This window comes from Oncorhynchus masou, chromosome 5 (genome assembly GCF_036934945.1).
Source record: "Oncorhynchus masou masou isolate Uvic2021 chromosome 5, UVic_Omas_1.1, whole genome shotgun sequence".
Classification (NCBI taxonomy): Eukaryota; Metazoa; Chordata; class Actinopteri; order Salmoniformes; family Salmonidae; genus Oncorhynchus; species Oncorhynchus masou.
In genome coordinates, this window is record NC_088216.1 from 53,052,689 (window position 1) to 53,070,767 (window position 18,079).

Genomic DNA, 18,079 nt, shown 5'->3' on the forward strand with positions numbered 1-18,079 from the left:
TTATAGTTGCATTAGCTTTATTACATAAATGGCTTAAAATGTATATTTTTTAAAACAATTTGTGGTTTAAAATCTGAGAAAAACCATCCCAGGACAATCTGTGATGTGAAGAGAAGCACTCTTTGCTGTGACAATAAAACAAAAACAAAGGATTTGGTCTTAAAGGGCAACTCCACCACTTTTCAACCTCATATTAATTATCTCCAGCTCCAATCCAGAATCTACATCTGTGAATACTGTCTTTTTGATGACATCATCAAAGGTTAAAACGTTTTTTTTTTTTTTAACAGTGATTTTTAAACTTTGACATTCGAGGTGAAGTGGGGTGCAAGAAAAATACCCTCCCTCTTGGTTACTTTTAATCCTACCATGTGATGTCAGAGAGAAGCATTTTTTATTACCTTTTTTCTAATCGTTTTAACCACATATCGCTTTCACATATGTAGACAATGGTACTGGAGAACATTAATGAGGTTGAAAAGTGGCAGAGTTTCCCTTCGAGACTTCAAATGATCAAACTTACTAAGAGTTCAACAACTTGGTGATATAAAACCCCTTAGCACCAACGCTAGAGGAGAAAGTTGGTGTAGAAACATTACACTGCATAGTCCTGATTTCCACTGCAATTCAAATTAAACAGAAGTTCTGAATTAAGATCCAAAAATGTGAAAGGTCATAGCCTAGGTTATTTTTTTGTAAAAATAATTTTCAGACTATGAGAAGGAAAGAGAAAGTGTGTTGAAAATCAGCAGACAACCATTAACACTGAGCATGCTGCTTACTAAAGTAGGTTTACATTTAAACTTACCATAGACTAGCCATGGCACCAGCGAGCAGTCAGGCACACACAGTGACAGCATCCTGTCATAACACAGCTGGTGGCTGACAGACCATCCCCAGAGGGACCATCTGCTCTCCACAGCATCCCATCATATACACGCAACACTTTAAAACCAATAGCATCGTGCTGAGCGAGGAATGATTATCAGATACTTGCTGCTCCTGAAACACTACAGGATGTAAGAACTCAATATGTATGTGGTCTTTCAGAGATACCAACTACAGAGTACATTATTTACAAAAAGCCTGTATTAAGTATTGTATTTACATTCTTAATTTCTGCTCCCATTACATGGCTCAGTAGGCCTACTTTCATGTGCTTTCTTGTCACGTTAACTTCCTAACGTTGATTGTATGGTTAAGCTTAGCTGATTCCGTTCATCTCTCACGCTCACATACCTTAATGAGGAATAAAATAGAACTCCATATTTGGTGATCTGTTCTTTACATGTATGACGAGTTTGTTATTGTACCATGTTCAATATTTATCATTCAACTGGCTCAACTAAAGCTGCACTTGTTTTCTCTCTCAACTTGATAGGACATAACCGAAAAGCATGTCCATGACAACCATTTCTCTATATTCATCATGTGATAATTTAATACAATTATGAAACTATTCAGATCTTTGTAACACTTTGTAACTAAACTCTGCTTCAGATGGTCTCAAAGAAAGTGGTATCTTAGTCTGTGGTTCAAGGAAGAAGTTAGCATTCTCTCTTAGATGTGTAGTACATGTGTAAAAATTAATACAGCAACCAGAACCAATTCAGTTTATCTCCAAGTCCTTGAATCCATTGAGAGGTGTGCAATCTGAGCATCTCTGTCTCTAGATACAACTACTGTGTTACTGCAGCTCACTTCCCAGTCCCACCAAGTCTTTGGGCACAAATGTCATACCCCACATCATACTGTACAGATAACTGTAGGTGAACAATTCACAGGGGGTAAGTCAGTGTCACAGAGTTGGGTCAGGTCAGAGGTTAGACTTAGGTCCACTGTTGACTGGGATGGCCCTGAGCTCCGTCCGCATGCACAGGTACTCTCCAATCACGGCCATCAGAGCCATGCAGGCCACGTTGACCAGCCACCAGGACAGAGCCGCCGGGAAGTGGGCGTTGTAAATCCAACAGCCTATCATGTGGAAGAAGTGCACAGTGACGGTGAAGTCCAGACACTGCTTCCCTCGGCGGATGAAGAACCACAGGCCCAGGGCACTGACGAAACAGGGAGACAGATGATCTTTCAATTGAAGTGCGTGTGTAAATTTTATTCATAGCTCATAGTTAAGTAAAATTACCAAACATTAAAGGGATACTTTGGGATTTTGACAATGAGGCCCTTTATCTACTTCCCGAGTCAGATGAACTCATGGATACTATTTGTATGTCTCTGTGTCCAGTGTGAAGGAAGTTAGAGGTAGTTTTGCAAGCCAATGCTATCTAGCAATGACTGGAAGTCTATAGTATGTAGTAGCATGCATCCAGTCATTGCGCAAACACTAGTTAGCAATTGGTCAAGCGCTAGTTAGCAACTTCCTTCAAACTGCATTTAGAGACATACAAATGGTATCGATGACTTCATCTGACTCTGGGGAAGTAGATAAAGTATCTCTTTAAGATTGTAGTCTATTATAGAGGATAATGGATTATTGACCTCATAATAAGCCAGCCTTTCATCAGTGGTACATGACTAGACTTCTTCATACAAGTGAAGTGTTGAGTGAACATGTAGACCTCAGATTTAGGCCAGGGAGCCCAAAATAAATGTTAATTGTGTAGATACTCCTCTAAGAAAACAAAATGGTCCAAACCTCATGTCTCTATCATAAAAGGTTATTGTCGTTTTTACCCTTGTAGGATGGCCAACATTAGGGTAACTAAATCAATTGAGACTAGACAAATAAGTAGTCAAAAATCTGGAAAATAGCATTGCGTCACCTAGGCTGGACACTATGCAACATGCTCACCATTGAATTCATGTTTCTTCTCAAATCCGGAGGATGCAAACAATTCAAAGGTAAAATAGATATCTATTTTGAGACGAGATATGTAGTATTTTTATATTTTAGTAGACGTTTTCATATTCATGTGAAATTCCTGTTCTTTTAAGAAGATTTATCACAAAATCTCTGAAATGTCAACGAAGCACTGAGCATACCGCAAGTTCTTTATTTTCAAAGCCTTTTACATTTAATTCAGCACGTCATGCTAATTTAGCTTTTTGCGACCAACGGAAACAACTTTGCAGATGACCACAACATGTAAAATCATCAAAAAATCCCTGTGAGAAAACGCACCGCTCTCTCAAGAGCTCCAATGTATTAGCTTACGAAATCTGACTTTTTGGATATAATGTTAATGATATGTTAGAGAAGGACTCCGCTGAACAACTCAGAACATTATAATCATATTTATCTTGGTAAAATGCATTTTATAACATAAGGAAGTGAAATTTCATCACCAAATCGCACTTTCACCCAGAGTGGTTGGACAACATAGCCTCTGCAGAAGTTAGGGCATTCATACTTCTTGCACTTTGAGGAGCAGAGCTACTGTCAAGGAAAGGAGTTTGTGTTTATGCACGACATACCACCCTCACCTAATCATGTTAATGTGGTGCTATATGGAGCCCTCTGCATGGTCGCAATGCAGACTTTGATTTGGCCTCCGCAGTCCTTCGGAGGCCCCCATTTGCATCAGATGTACGGAGCCGTATCAATCACACGTACGGAGCCGTATCAAGCATAAATCGACTTTTAGGCCCATTCACTTACCAGGTAAGCGAGTTCAAGATGAATGCCATCATTGAGAGTCTGCCCTGCATTGTTGCAAAACCAAGAACCTGCAAGCATAGAGCCATGTTATGAATCAGTCCACTGTCAACTCAAAAGAATAAATAGAAAATCATCTAGGACACATTTCACGAGGACACACCTCATAACTGAAGATCTGGTCCAGCGATCTGTTGGTTTGTACGAGACTATCCACTCCAGCCAGCCACAGACCCAGAAAGCTGTAGTAGATGCATTGCATCAACACAATCTGGGACAAGATGAGGACCGGGTCCCAGATGTAGCTGCGGAAATGACTGCCCATTCCAACGCTTAAGGAGGGGACACAGGGAACCCCGAGCAGCTGACAATTAGTGCAAGGCTACTCCTCTGATGTATAGGGAGTCAGTGACTCAAGACCTGAAATGAAATGGCAGATATTTCACATATTCATTTCAATTGAGTTAGCTAACTAGTACATGACGACCTAGCTAACTAGCTGTTATAAGCATTATTCTAGTTGGCTAGTTAGGCTAACAACATTGCTATTCTTACTTGCCAACGAACTAGCTAAATGTTAATTAGCTAACTAAGTGACAAACGCGTGTTTTACATGACCTCTTGTATACAAAAAAAATCTAGCTACTTGATGGCTGACTGGCTTGCTAGCAGTACGTCAACAACTGGTTGATAGCTTCCTCGCTAGCTTTCCGGAAGATACCGACCCTACCATTTCGCTTGTTTACACTGATTGAGCTGCACTGAGGTCGGGACGCAATCATCATTAAGACACCTTTGGAGCTGGCGAGAGATATGAGTTGGAAAACGTACCTCAATAATGGGACGGCATATGCCATGTACTCAATGTTACGAATTTCACACTGCTCCATCGAAAAGATCTAAATACTTCTCCTTTTTCCCAGAATGAAGCCCTTTTCGTCATCATGCGAGCTACCAGTATTCTTTCCATTATGGAATGTTGTGTTGAACAACATAGGAACACTAATAGTATTTCAATCTTCTCCGTGGAGCAGTGTGGATAAATGTACCCTTTGGAGTACAGTGGCATATTATATCCTTGCATTGAAGTACGTTTTCCGAACCCATATCTTGCGCTGGCTCCATTGTGTCTTAATGTTACCACGAAGGCTTTCCGAGCTCAGTGTAAACAAGCTTAACCGTAGGTGTCTTCTGCCTGGCAACCTAGCTAGCTACCTACCTAACATAACTAGCTGGCTTGTTAGCAGTAGGTATTATTGACTTTACAAAGCGTCGCCTACTTTTACTGATATTCAATATCGAGTCGGAGTGTTAGGTAGTGAGATATCCAAAAGTACAACTGACATTAAATCCCACCATAAAGCTACGAGATAACCTGGAGCTGATGACGAATAAAAGAAAACAGCAACACAATCGATCCGGAAGAGATGTTCCTCTATAAACTAAATTTCACAAGAAAAGTATGTTGTATCTGGAATGGGAAGGGAAATCCGGCTTTTGAAAAATGATTGAAAAAAAGGTTGAATAAAACGTTATTTTTTCACTGCTTTTGGCTGCCGAGGTTACTACTTCTGGTGTTAGGATTTTGTTTTAAGGCCTTCACAAGTTGCAGTAATGTATTTAATTATTCGGAGACTTTTATTTTGACACACATTCCTAGATCTCACATTTCTTTCCTCCGTTTCTCCCACTTTACTGGATGGGCCCTGAAAGTTTGCAGGGCCAAGAGGAAACAAATTAAAGTTTCTTGCGATCAACACTGAAAAATATTAGGTAGGTATCCAGGACAATGCATTATCAACTTTTTGAAACATTTACCGTTGCTTAAATTCTTTGCTTACTTCTCTCTCACTCCTCTCATAAGTAATGTAAACAAAGTTAGACAGCTGTAACTAAATTAATCCTATCGATGACTGCGGATCTGCGTTATAGGCTATTCTATTAATTCACACTTGTCTGATTTTGGATTGCTCTTAAATGAATGAAGACACAGTTACAGATAGTATGAACCTATCACAAGGCAAATAACTCTGGGACCTCTTAAATAGTGCGAATTTACCAAATATACCCCAAAACATGCGTGCAACAGTTTTTAGCATTTATAAAAACTGAATTTGAAGTGAGAATGTGCTCACCTTCCCCGCAAAACCTTAGACCATGCGTATGCACAGTTTCTAGTGGTTGAAGCATTGCATTGTGTAACAGTATAACGTTAGACCGTCCCATCGCCGGGCGCGAACCAGGGACCCTCTGCACACATCAACAACAGTCACCCACGAAGCATCGTTACCCATCGTTCCACAAAAGCCGCGGCCCTTGCAGAGCAAGGGGAACCACTACTTCAAGGTCTCAAAGCAAGTGACGTCACCGATTGAAACGCTATTTAGCGCGCCACCGCTGACTAGCTAGCTATTTCACATCCGTTACAATTGCAAGCAACCTAGTGTAACATCCACAGCTGTTCAGGTTGCGTATGTTTATAAGAACTGTGGCCGGGGCGTTCGTACACTTTACTCCGAGGTATGCTGGCATTACATAGTTCACATGGCATATCACTCCTACCGTCTGGATACTGTAAAACATGAGACTGGAATCCCACAGTACCAATACATGGACTGGATTATGGCATAATGTTCACTACATTATACCTATTATTTTGTGTAAATGGGGATAAGATGGACAGGTTTGTTCAAAACAAATAAATAAGGTTAATAACAAGATGCAATCGTTTGCCGTTAGAGAAAAGTAAGTGGGGTGGCAGTGTAGCCTAGTGGTTAGAGCATTAGACTAGTAACCGAAAGGTTGCAAGTTCAAATCTCCGAAAAATCTGTCATTCTGCCCCTGAACAGGCAGTTAACCCACTGTTCCTAGGCCGTCATTAAAAATACGAATTTGTTCTTAACTCACTTGTCTAGTAAAATAAAGGCCAAAGCCAATCTTTTGGCTCTATAACAAAGAATAAAGAGCAAAAACATATACATGATCAAATACAGATCTTAGAATCAACTATTAAAGACTACCAGAACCCACTGGATTCTCCAATTACATTGAATGAGTTACAGGACAAAATAAAAACCCTCCAACCCAAAAAGGCCTGTGGTGTTGATGGTATCCTCAATGAAATGATCAAATATACAGACAACAAATTCCAATTGGCTATACTAAAACTCTTTAACATCATCCTTAGCTCTGGCATCTTCCCCAATATTTGGAACCAAGGACTGATCACCCCAATCCACAAAAATGGAGACAAATTTGACCCCAATAACTACCGTGGAATATGTGTCAACAGTAACCTTGGGAAAATCCTCTGCATTATCATTAACAGCAGACTCGTACACTTCCTCAATGAAAACAATGTACTGAGCAAATGTCAAATTGGCTTTTTACCAAATTACCGTACAACAGACCATGTATTCACCCTGCACACCCTATTTGACAACCAAACAAACCAAAACAAATGCAAAGTCTTCTCATGCTTTGTTGATTTCAAAAAAAGCCTTCTACTCAATTTGGCATGAGGGTCTGCTATACAAACTGATGGAAAGTGGTGTTGGGGGTAAAACATATGACATCATAAAATCCATGTACACAAACAACAAGTGTGCGGTTAAAATTGGCAAAAAACACACAAATTTCTTCACACAGGGTCGTGGGGTTAGACAGGGATGCAGCTTAAGCCCCACCCTCTTCAACATATATATCAACGAACTGGCGCGGGCACTAGAAAAGTCTGCAGCACCCGGCCTCACCCTACTAGAATCCGAAGTCAAATGTCTGCTGTTTGCTGATGATCTGGTACTTCTGTCACCAACCAAGGAGGGCCTACAGCAGCACCTAGATCTTATGCACAGATTCTGTCAGACCTGGGCCCTGACAGTAAATCTCAGTAAGACCAAAATAATGGTGTTCCAAAAAAGGTCCAGTCACCAGGACCACAAATACAAATTCCATCTAGACACTGTTGCCCTAGAGCACACAAAAAACTATACATACCTTGGCCTAAACATCAGCGCCACAGGTAACTTCCACAAAGCTGTGAACGATCTGAGAGACAAGGCAAGAAGGGCATTCTATGCCATCAAAAGGAACATAAATTTCAACATACCAATTAGGATTTGGCTAAAAATACTTGAATCAGTCATAGAGCCCATTGCCCTTTATGGTTGTGAGGTCTGTGGTCCGCTCACCAACCAAGACTTCACAAAATGGGACAAACACCAAATTGAGACTCTGCACGCAGAATTCTGCAAAAATATCCTCAGTGTACAACGTAGAACACCAAATAATGCATGCAGAGCAGAATTAGGCCGATACCCACTAATTATCAAAATCCAGAAAAGAGCTGTTAAATTCTATAACCACCTAAAAGGAAGCGATTCCCAAACCTTCCACAACAAAGCCATCACCTACAGAGAGATGAACCTGGAGAAGAGTCCCCTAAGCAAGCTGGTCCTGGGGCTCTGTTCACAAACACACCCTACAGAGCCCCAGGACAGCAGCACAATTAGACCCAACCAAATCATGAGAAAACAAAAAGATAATTACTTGACACATTGGAAAGAATTAACAAAAAAACAGAGCACACTAGAATGCTATTTGGCCCTACACAGAGAGTACATAGCGGCAGAATACCTGACCACTGTGACTGACCCAAAATTAAGGAAAGCTTTGACTATGTACAAACTCAGCGAGCATAGCCTTGCTATTGAGAAAGGCCGCGGTAGGCAGACATGGCTCTCAAGAGAAGACAGGCTATGTGCTCACTGCCCACAAAATGAGGTGGAAACTGAGCTGCACTTCCTAACCTCCTGCCCAATGTATGACCATATTAGAGAGACATATTTCCCTCAGATTACACAGATCCACAAAGAATTCGAAAACAAATCCAATTTAGAAAAACTCCCATATCTACTGGGTGAAATTCCACAGTGTGCCATCAGAGCAGCAAGATTTGTGACCTGTTGCCACGAGAAAAGGGCATCCAGTGAAGTACACGCACCATTGTAAATACAACCCATATCTATGCTTATTTATTTTATCTTGTGTCCTTTACCATTTGTACATTGTAAAAACACTATATATATATATATATATATGTCACGTAAAGTAGGCCAGAAGGCTAAACTCGATAACCTAACCTCTATCAAAATAAAAAGATAAAGAACCGCAAAAGTTCTTCTGTGCAAAGGTGTTTATTTACAAGTGATTCCGGAACAAAAAACAACAGTACTGCCATCAACGTCTACCTTATGGGACAGCTTAAAAAAACAATGCTGCCCCATCCACAGCTCAATCCAAAAACTGCCTCTTCATGACTGAAAGAGAGGCTCCTTTTGTAGGGCTAGCCCCTCCCCTCAGAACAATTAACCCTAATTAATTAATCAATTAACAATACAAACCTACATTTTCCATGAACTAAACATACTAAAGGATATACATTGCAACACGGTTTTAAACAATATCACAACATAACATTTACAACATTACATCACTACTGACAATATCTTTCAATATGCCCATATGCATTAATGAGCCATTTGGGACAGGCACTATAAAGCCAACCCAATTCCCTTAGCTCGGGTCCTTTTCCAGCATACCCGGAAGCTACAGAGATGGAGAGAGAGGAACAGAACAAACAAACAATGCGCTCATCCACAACATTGATAAGTATAATAATTATTGTATCTCTCAAATATGAACATTGACAAGTGTGAAATGCATGCACCAAGACAGAAGTTAATTTGTGTGTCGACCCACATTGTTAACTTATCTTATAATGGCGCAGGGAGGAGTGATGAATATGTGTGTGCGTTAAAGAACCAAATGCTGCCCGCGGCCAGTGACGGACTTCTACGTCACAATATCTATATATATATATATATAATATGACATTTGTAATGTCTTTATTGTTTTGAAACTTCTGTATGTGTGATGTCTACTGTTAATTTTTATTGTTTATTTCACTTTATATATTATCTACCTTTCTTGCTTTGGCAATGTTAACACATGTTTCCCATGCCAATAAAGCCCTTGAATTGAATTGAATTGAAAAGAGAGAACATCAATTTAGTTTATCTTTGTGTAGCCGATGTGAAATGGTTAGCTCGTTAGCGGTGGTGCGTGCTAGTGGCGTTTCAATCGGTGACGTCACTTGCTCTGAGACCTTGAAGTAGTGGTACAGAGCGTCCCTGGTTCGCGCCCAGGTCGGGGCGAGGGGACGGATGTAAAGTCTACTGTTACAAGGGTCTCGCCTTTTGTGGAGTGATGGGTAACGATGCTTTGAGGGTGACTGTTGACGTGTGCAGAGCGTCCCTGGTTCGCACCCAGGTCGGGGCGAGGGGACGGGCGTAAAGTCTATATTGTTACATTTGCATTCTAAAATAATTAGAAACAGGCATCTATTTCCTAGGCTGTATTATTTCATATCAGAATTAATTGTATCAGTCACATGCTCCGAATACAAAGGTATTTCAGTGAAATGCTTACTTATGAGCCCCTAACCAACAATGCAGTTTCAAAAAATACGGATAAGAATAAGACATAAAAGTAACAAGTAATTAAAGAGCAGTAGTAAAATAATAATAGTGACTATATACAGGGGGGTACGATTACAAAGTCAATGTTTGGAGGCACCGGTTAGTTGAGGTAGTATGTACATGTAGGTAGAGTTATTAAAGTGAATATGCATAGATGACAACAGAGAGTAGCACTGGTGTATAGAGGGGGTGAGAGGGGGGACACTGCAAATAGCCATTTGACTAGATGTTCAGGAGTCTTATTGCTTGGGGGTAAAAGCTGTTTAGAAGCCTCTTGGACCTAGACTTGGTGCTCCGGTACCACTTGCCGTGCAGTAGCAGAGAGAACAATCTATGGACTAGGGTGGCTGGAGTCTTTGACAATTTTTAGGGCCTTCCTCTGACACCGCCTGGTATAGAAGCCCTGGATGTCAGGAAGCTTGGCCCCAGTGATGTACTGGGCCGTTCGCACTACCCTCTGTGGTGCAACCAGTTAGGATGCTCTCGATGGTGCAGCTGTAGAACCTTTTGAGGATCTGAGGACCCATGCCAAATCTTTTCAGTCTTCTGAGGGGGAATAGGTTTTGTTGTGCCCTCTTCACAACTGTCTTGGTGTGCTTGGACCATGTTAGTTTGTTGGTGATGTGGAAACCAAGGAACTTGAAGCTCTCAACCTGCTCCACTGCAGCCCAGTTGATGAGAATGGGGGTCTCCCAGGGTCCTTAGCTTATTGATGAGCTTTGAGGGCACTATGGTGTTGAACTCTGAGCTGTAGTCAATGAATAGCATTCTCACATAGGTGTTCCTTTTGTCCAGGTGGGAACGGGCAGTGTGGAGTGCAATAGAGATTGCATCATCTGTGGATTTGTTGGGGCGGTATGCAAATTGGAGTGGGTCTAGGGTTTCAGGGATGATGGTATTGATGTGAGTCATGACCAGCCTTTCAAATACTTCATGTCTACAGCCATGAGTGCTACGGGTCGGTAGTTGTTTAGGCAGGTTACCTTAGTGTTCTTGGGCACAGGGACTTTGGTGGTCTGCTTAAAACATGTTGGTATTACAGACTCAGACAGGGAGAGGTTGAAAATATCAGTGAAGACACTTGCCAGTAGGTCAGCGCATGCTCGCAGTGCACGTCCTGGTAATCCGTCTGGCCCTGCGGCCTTGTGAATGTTGACCTGTTTAAAGGTCTTACTCACATCGGCTGTGGAGAGCGTGATCACACAGTCTTCCGGAACAGCTGGTGCTCTCATGCATATGTCAGTATTATTTGCCTCAAAGTGAGCGTAGAAAGTAGTTTAGTTCGTTTCACAGGGCAGCTCTCGGCTGTGCTTCCCTTTGTAGCCTGTAATGGTTTGCAAGCCCTGCCACATCCGATGAGCGTCAGAGCCGGTGTAGTACGATTCGATCTTAGTCCTGTATTGATGCTTTGCCTGATTGATGGTTTTTCGGAGGGCATAGTGGGTTTTCCTATAAGCTTCCGGGTTAGAGTCCTGCTCCTTGAAAGTGGCAGCTCTAGCCTTTAGCTCAGTGAGGAAAACTCTCTCGGTAAGTAGTCTGGTCCACAGCTTATCATGAGATACACTAACTCATGCGAATTAAGTGGACACTTCTGATGACGTCTGACGAGTATACACTTGCAGGGCGAGGGAGGAAGGAATGATTTTTAAACGGACCTCCCTTGCCCGGAAATTCGACACTCATTCATTCTGATGATTGTGTTTTCAGCCACCGGTAGCTTGTGGGTGCTTTATATGCTCTACAGTCAATTATGATTACATATCTACTTATGTTAACTATATAATTTTCACGCCCTGGTCAAAGTATTTTGTGTTTGTCTTCATTTATTTGGTCAGGCCAGGGTGTGGCATGGGTTTTTGTATGTGGTGTGTTTTGTATTGGGATTGTAGCTTAGTGGGGTGTTCCAGATAAGTCTATGGCTGTCTGAAGTGGTTCTCAATCAGAGGCAGGTGTTTATCGTTGTCTCTGATTGGGAACCATATTTAGGCAGCCATATTCTTTGAGTGTTTCGTGGGTGATTGTCCTTAGTGTCCTGATGTCCTTGTTCTGTGTTTATTGGCACCAGTATTAGGCTGTTTCGGTTTTCGTTACTTTTATTGTTTTGTAGTGTTTGTATTTAGATTTGTGTTGCTTCAGTTTAATAAACATGGATCGTAATCTACACGCCGCATTTTGGTCTGACTCTCCTTCCCACCTAGAAAGCCGTAACAATAATTATTAATATACTGTATGCCTACTGTATGATAGCTAGCAAATTAATTAGCTAACTAACGTTAGCCTGCCTAGCTGGAACTTCGGAAAATGTTTTATTTCTATAATTTCCAAAAGTAAAAATTCCAAATAAAAACATATTTACTTTTTACGAGACATGTTTGTGCCATCATGAGCATTAGTAGCACAATTTGCATTAATTTTTACTTACACTTGTATGTTGACTTCTCCATTGATGTTGTTTTAAAGTTTTGGCAGACCTTTCTTCGCGGATGTACAATCATCGCAAATTGAATTATGGGGAGTTTCTGTGCCCGGAGTGAACATAATTGTACACTCGCAAACTCAACTAAAAACGAGGGCTGAGGGGCTTACGTTGCAAACTTCCCTTGCTTGACTAATAATTTGGACCTCCCTCCAAGGTGGTATCCAAGGGCATAAGGGCTCGCCCCACCTGCCCTGAACGGCGGGTCGCCACTGTAGTATTTTGCTCTATGCCATCTGATCCGGAGCACAGTTTAATAACAGTAGAACAGACAATTATAGGCTACTTCTCTAAGTCTGAATACTGTCATTTCAATTTTTTCAAGTAGACAATATTTAATTTCTAAACAAAGTAAATATTTGTATAACCTTTGCAGAATAAATTCCTCACCTTTCTGGCCTCACCTTTTCCCCAAAGTATCCTACAAACAAATACCATGTGCATCTCTCATTTAATTGGGCATATTAGATAGGCTATTATTTAAAGTATTTTGCTCAAAGAATAAGATAGAGATGGTGGTTTATAACATACTGTATAATTTAACAGGTGAACTGACAGTATTTTTTTGCATTGAAGTGTGTATGGCCAGCACTGTAAGTAGACAGTGTTTCAGAATTCGTGGGCAGTGCAGCGTATAGGTTCAAGGAAAAAGTCAATACAAAACATTAAGACACTAACAAATGATCAAACAATCTGTTTACAGGTCCTCAGCAATTTGAAATAGATTTTGTCCTTCTGAAACATTTTGTTGTCAGATAACTGAGGCCTACAGCAAATGTCACTACAAAAGTATAACATTCTGCCATCAAACCTCCAAAGACATTTTATCAAGTTCGCCATTGCTATTTCCTTTAGAAACTGTCTCGGCCTAATTCTAATACTAATTCTTCCAAAGTATACAACAAATAGGGGTGTTATTGTCACCATAATGATGGGCATTTTTCAGGTGAAGCTATAATGCTCGTTCACGCGCGCACAGTTTCAAAATGCCGGGATTCATCCAATGGCATTGAGGAGTATACCACCTCAGTCACTGGCTTCATCAATAAGTGCATCGATGACGTCATCACCACAGTGACCGTACGTACATATCAAAACCAGAAGCCATGGATTACAGGCGACATCTGCACCGTCATAAAGGCAAGAGCTGCCGCTTTCAAGAAGCGGGACACTAATCCAGATGCTATGCCCTCAGACAAACCATCAAACAGGCAAAGCGTCAATACAGGACTAAGATTGAATCCTACAACACCGGCTCTGACCCTCGTCTGATATGGCAGGGCTTGCAAACTATTATGGACTACAAAGGTAAACCCAGCCACGAGCTTCCAAGTGACGCGAGCCTACCAGACGGGATAAATGCCTTTTATGCTCGCTTCAAGGTAAGCAACAAGGAAGCATGCATGAGAGCACCAGCTGTTCCAGACAACTGTGTGATCACGCTCTCCTTAGCCGATGTGAGCAAGACATTTAAACAGGTCAACATTCACAAGGCCGCAGGGCCAGACGGATTACCAGGACGTGTACTCAGAGCATGTGCGGACCACCTGGCAAGTGTTTTCACTTACATGTTCAACCTCTCCCTGACCGAGTCTGTAAGACCTACACATTTCTAGCATACCACCATAGTCCCTATGCCCCAAAAAAGCAAAGGTAACTTGCCTAAGTGACTACCACCCCACAGCACTCACGTCGGTAGCCATGAAGTGCTTTGAAAGGCTGGTCATGGCTCACATCAACACCATCATCCCGGAAACCCTAGACCCACTCCAATTTGCCTACCGCCCCAACAGATCCACAAACGACGCAATCTCAATCGCACTCCACACTACCCTTATTCACCTGGGAATAAGGAACACCTATGTGAGAATGTTGTTCATTGACTACAGCTCAGCGTTCAACACCGTAGTGCCCACAAAGCTCATCACTACGCTAAGTACCCTCAGACTAAACACCTCCCTCTGCAACTGGATCCTGGACTTCCTGATGGGCCACCCCCCAGGTGTTAAGGGTAGGCAACAACACATCTGCCACGCTGATCCTCAACACGGGGGCCCTTCAGGGGTTGGTGCTTAACAGCTTCTACCCTCAAGCCATAAGACTGCTGAACAATTAATCAAATGGCTACCCGGACTATTTACATTGACACCAACCCCCTTTGTTTTTACACTGCTGCTACTCTACTCGCTGTTTATTACCTATACATAGTCACTTTACCCCTACCTACATGTACAAATCACCTCGAATAACCTGTACCCCCACGCAACCTTGTATATAGCCTCATTATTGTTATAACTTTTTTTATAATATTTTTTTACTTTAGTTTATTTAGTAGATATTCATTTCACTGTATTTTCTTAACTGCATTGTTGTTTAAGGGCTTGTAAGTAAGCATTTCACGGTAAGGTCTACACCCGTTGTATTCGGCACATGTGACAAATTAAATTTGATTTGACGGGGCTGATTTATAACAGGAAACATGCCTATGTATGGTGTGCTCCAAATATAAATCTCTATATATTTGTATGTGCAGTTTTTAAGAAATGGTGTATGCAGATATTTAGTGTGAAATGGACGCAACAGTTATAAATGAGGCCCCAGGTACTCTAATAAAAAGTTCACTCCCGAAACAGTGACATTGGGCTGGGAAGTTGGCAAGTTGCACAAGATAGAGGTTGAAGTTCAGTCTCTGTTAGAGGAAAAAATAAATTCCGTGAGCTAGAGAAACATTACTTACATTACTTCAATACTAGGCTACTCGGGGTAAGACAACAAAAACTCTCACAAACACTTAATAATATTTTATATTCTCATCTGTATGTTTGATCATTGCACATGTTCTTCTCTACATAGGGAGTACTGACTGGCTAGCATGCTTAGAGCACACATGTGTGTGTCAGTGCTATGTCGTCTCTCAGACAAGTTTGTGCTTCAATGGGTCAACATCGACAGGAAGATCGGATGTGTCCAACCTGCAGTGGGTAAGAAAGTGATAGATTAAAGTGATGCTACAAAGGTTTTGTTTACTTTTAAGCCAGAAGTTTTGAAAGTAGCGCTCAAGAGCCAAAAAGGGTTCCAAAAATTGTGCACATGTCACATACATGTAACTGCCTAAATAAAGGAAACACTTGAGTAAATGACGGGTGCTTCCACACAGGCATGGTTCCTGAGTTAATTAAGCCATTCAAACGTCCCATCATGCGTATGTAACCGGTGCTGTACTGCACCGCTGTACCTCTGAGTGCGTGTGTGATCGATTGAGACTAAAGACATGGATTTCGGAGATCAGGTTGTTTTAATATATCAAAATTCTCTCTCACATTTGTAGAGTACAAATATGTTCTGCCAATCGTCACCTCTTTTCTACAAAAAACGCACAATACAAATGACTGGGATCAGTCGAGAAGCTAGCCATCGTTCACACATACAATACCTTAGCTAGCTAGTAACCACATGTTGAATTCAGAATGTTAATATCATCCTAAAAAGTACAATTACAATTGCATCAACAATACCATACACTTATGAGTAAACTCTAAATATACAACATTATTCATTAACAAAACACTGTGTGTCATGACTTTGTGCATAAAGGAATCTAACTTTTCTGAAGACGACAGAAAAAGCGTGCCTACCTCTCCTAGTGCATCAAAATTATTTCAGCAGGGCAAAACGTAAATATGCGTTCCACTATTCCCAGGATGCAGGCATGCATAGTAACAAATCAACATGCTATATTAATATCTGAACCTGGTGAAATTAAAGTATTTGAACAACTATTACACTTAGGGTCATGTATAAAAAAAAAAGGGTAACTATCTGTACGTCCTTAAAACCAAACCCTTACCATTTTACATTTCAACTTCAATGGGGTAGGGAAATCCCAAGGATTCTGGATAGCAAGGACCAATAAAAATGCCCAGTTGCCCATTATTTTGGCTACCATGGCTAGAAGAAGGATCTCAGTGACTTTGAAAGAAGGGTCTCAAAGGAGCATAGGGGGTTTAAAGGGTGTGTGTCTCAGTCACCAGCTATCTGGAATCCTTATGGAAGAATGGTGTTGCATCCCTCCAATAGAGTTCCAGACACTACTAGAATCTATGTCAAAGCGCATTGAAGGTGTTCTGGCAGTTTTGGTGACTCGTGGTGACCCAAAGCCCCCAACTTTATGTTGGCGTTTCCTTTATTTTGGCAGTTACCTGGACATGTACAGTGCCGTGCGAAAGTATTCAGCCCCCTTGAACTTTGCGACCTAAAAGTGGGAGGCGGGATCAGGTCAGCCCAGTATTGTCCAATGAGGTTGCATGGCGGGCCCAAGTCTGCTCAGTGCACACCAAAGAGCACGTGCACATAACAGTTTTGTTTTTACTCTCTTTATGCACACGTTACAGGACTCGAGAACAACGATGTGATATACAGTGCCGTGCACAAGTATTCGGCCCCCTTGAACTTTGCGACCTTTTGCCACATTTCAGGCTTCAAACATAAAGATATAAAACTGTATTTTTTGTGAAGAATCAACAACAAGTGGGACACAATCATGAAGTGGAACGACATTTATTGGATATTTCAAACTTTTTTAACAAATCAAAAACTGAAAAATTGGGCGTGCAAAATTATTCAGCCCCCTTAAGTTAATACTTTGTAGCGCCACCTTTTGCTGCGATTACAGCTGTAAGTCGCTTGGGGTATGTCTCTATCAGTTTTGCACATCGAGAGACTGACATTTTTTCCCATTCCTCCTTGCAAAACAGCTCGAGCTCAGTGAGGTTGGATGGAGAGCATTCGTGAACAGCAGTTTTCAGTTCTTTCCACAGATTCTCGATTGGATTCAGGTCTGGACTTTGACTTGGCCATTCTAACACCTGGATATGTTTATTTTTGAACCATTCCATTGTAGATTTTGCTTTATGTTTTGGATCATTGTCTTGTTGGAAGACAAATCTCCGTCCCAGTCTCAGGTCTTTTGCAGACTCCATCAGGTTTTCTTCCAGAATGGTCCTGTATTTGGCTCCATCCATCTTCCCATCAATTTTAACCATCTTCCCTGTCCCTGCTGAAGAAAAGCAGGCCCAAACCATGATGCTGCCACCACCGTGTTTGACAGTGGGGATGGTGTGTTCAGGGTGATGAGCTGTGTTGCTTTTACGCCAAACATAACATTACATTTACATTTACATTTAAGTCATTTAGCAGACGCTCTTATCCAGAGCGACTTACAAATTGGTGAATTCACCTTCTGACATCCAGTGGAACAGCCACTTTACAATAGTGCATCTAAATCATTTAAGGGGGGGTGAGAAGGATTACTTAACCTATCCTAGGTATTCCTTGAAGAGGTGGGGTTTCAGGTGTCTCCGGAAGGTGGTGATTGACTCCGCTGTCCTGGCGTCGTGAGGGAGTTTGTTCCACCATTGGGGGGCCAGAGCAGCGAACAGTTTTGACTGGGCT

The 18,079-nt window shown here is 41.5% G+C and overlaps 2 protein-coding genes across 8 annotated transcripts in view; one reads left to right on the top strand and one right to left on the bottom strand.

The window, feature by feature from the left end:
• LOC135539828 (protein SYS1 homolog) lies at positions 1 to 5,885 on the bottom strand. 6 transcript variants are annotated; one of them, XM_064965987.1, is made up of 4 exons: positions 5,749 to 5,885; positions 3,777 to 4,033; positions 3,617 to 3,684; positions 1 to 2,057 (listed from the first exon to the last, which is right to left on the bottom strand). In XM_064965987.1, the coding sequence occupies exons 2-4, from the start codon at positions 3,936 to 3,938 to the stop codon at positions 1,817 to 1,819; spliced, it is 471 nt and encodes a 156-aa protein (XP_064822059.1). In that variant the 5' UTR covers positions 3,939 to 4,033; positions 5,749 to 5,885; the 3' UTR covers positions 1 to 1,816. The 6 variants fall into 6 exon arrangements, with proteins under 6 accessions (XP_064822059.1, XP_064822058.1, XP_064822056.1 ...); XM_064965986.1 differs by lacking the exon at positions 5,749 to 5,885 and adding an exon at positions 4,970 to 5,064; XM_064965984.1 differs by lacking the exon at positions 5,749 to 5,885 and adding an exon at positions 4,958 to 5,058.
• LOC135539826 (acyl-coenzyme A thioesterase 1-like) overlaps positions 5,300 to 18,079 on the top strand; it is a 24,373-nt gene continuing 11,593 nt past the window's right edge. The window contains exons 1-2 of one of the 2 annotated variants that reach the window (XM_064965979.1): positions 5,300 to 5,386; positions 15,482 to 15,609. In XM_064965979.1, the coding sequence (XP_064822051.1) occupies positions 15,501 to 15,609 (109 nt within the window). In that variant the 5' untranslated portion in view covers positions 5,300 to 5,386; positions 15,482 to 15,500. Of the gene's footprint in view, positions 5,387 to 15,295; positions 15,392 to 15,481; positions 15,610 to 18,079 lie in introns of those variants that run through there. The other variant, XM_064965981.1, reaches the window with a different exon arrangement.

Bases quoted from the DNA above. Each gene is read 5' to 3' on its own strand.
- LOC135539828 (XM_064965987.1), bottom strand. From the start codon at position 3,938: ATGGGCAGTCATTTCCGCAGCTACATCTGGGACCCGGTCCTCATCTTG. The intron at 3,685-3,776 runs GTGTGTCCTCGT...CTATGCTTGCAG, and splicing joins ACCAGATCTTCAGTTATGAG to GTTCTTGGTTTTGCAACAAT. The intron at 2,058-3,616 runs GTAAGTGAATGG...CTGTTTCGTCAG, and splicing joins ATCTTGAACTCGCTTACCTG to TGCCCTGGGCCTGTGGTTCT.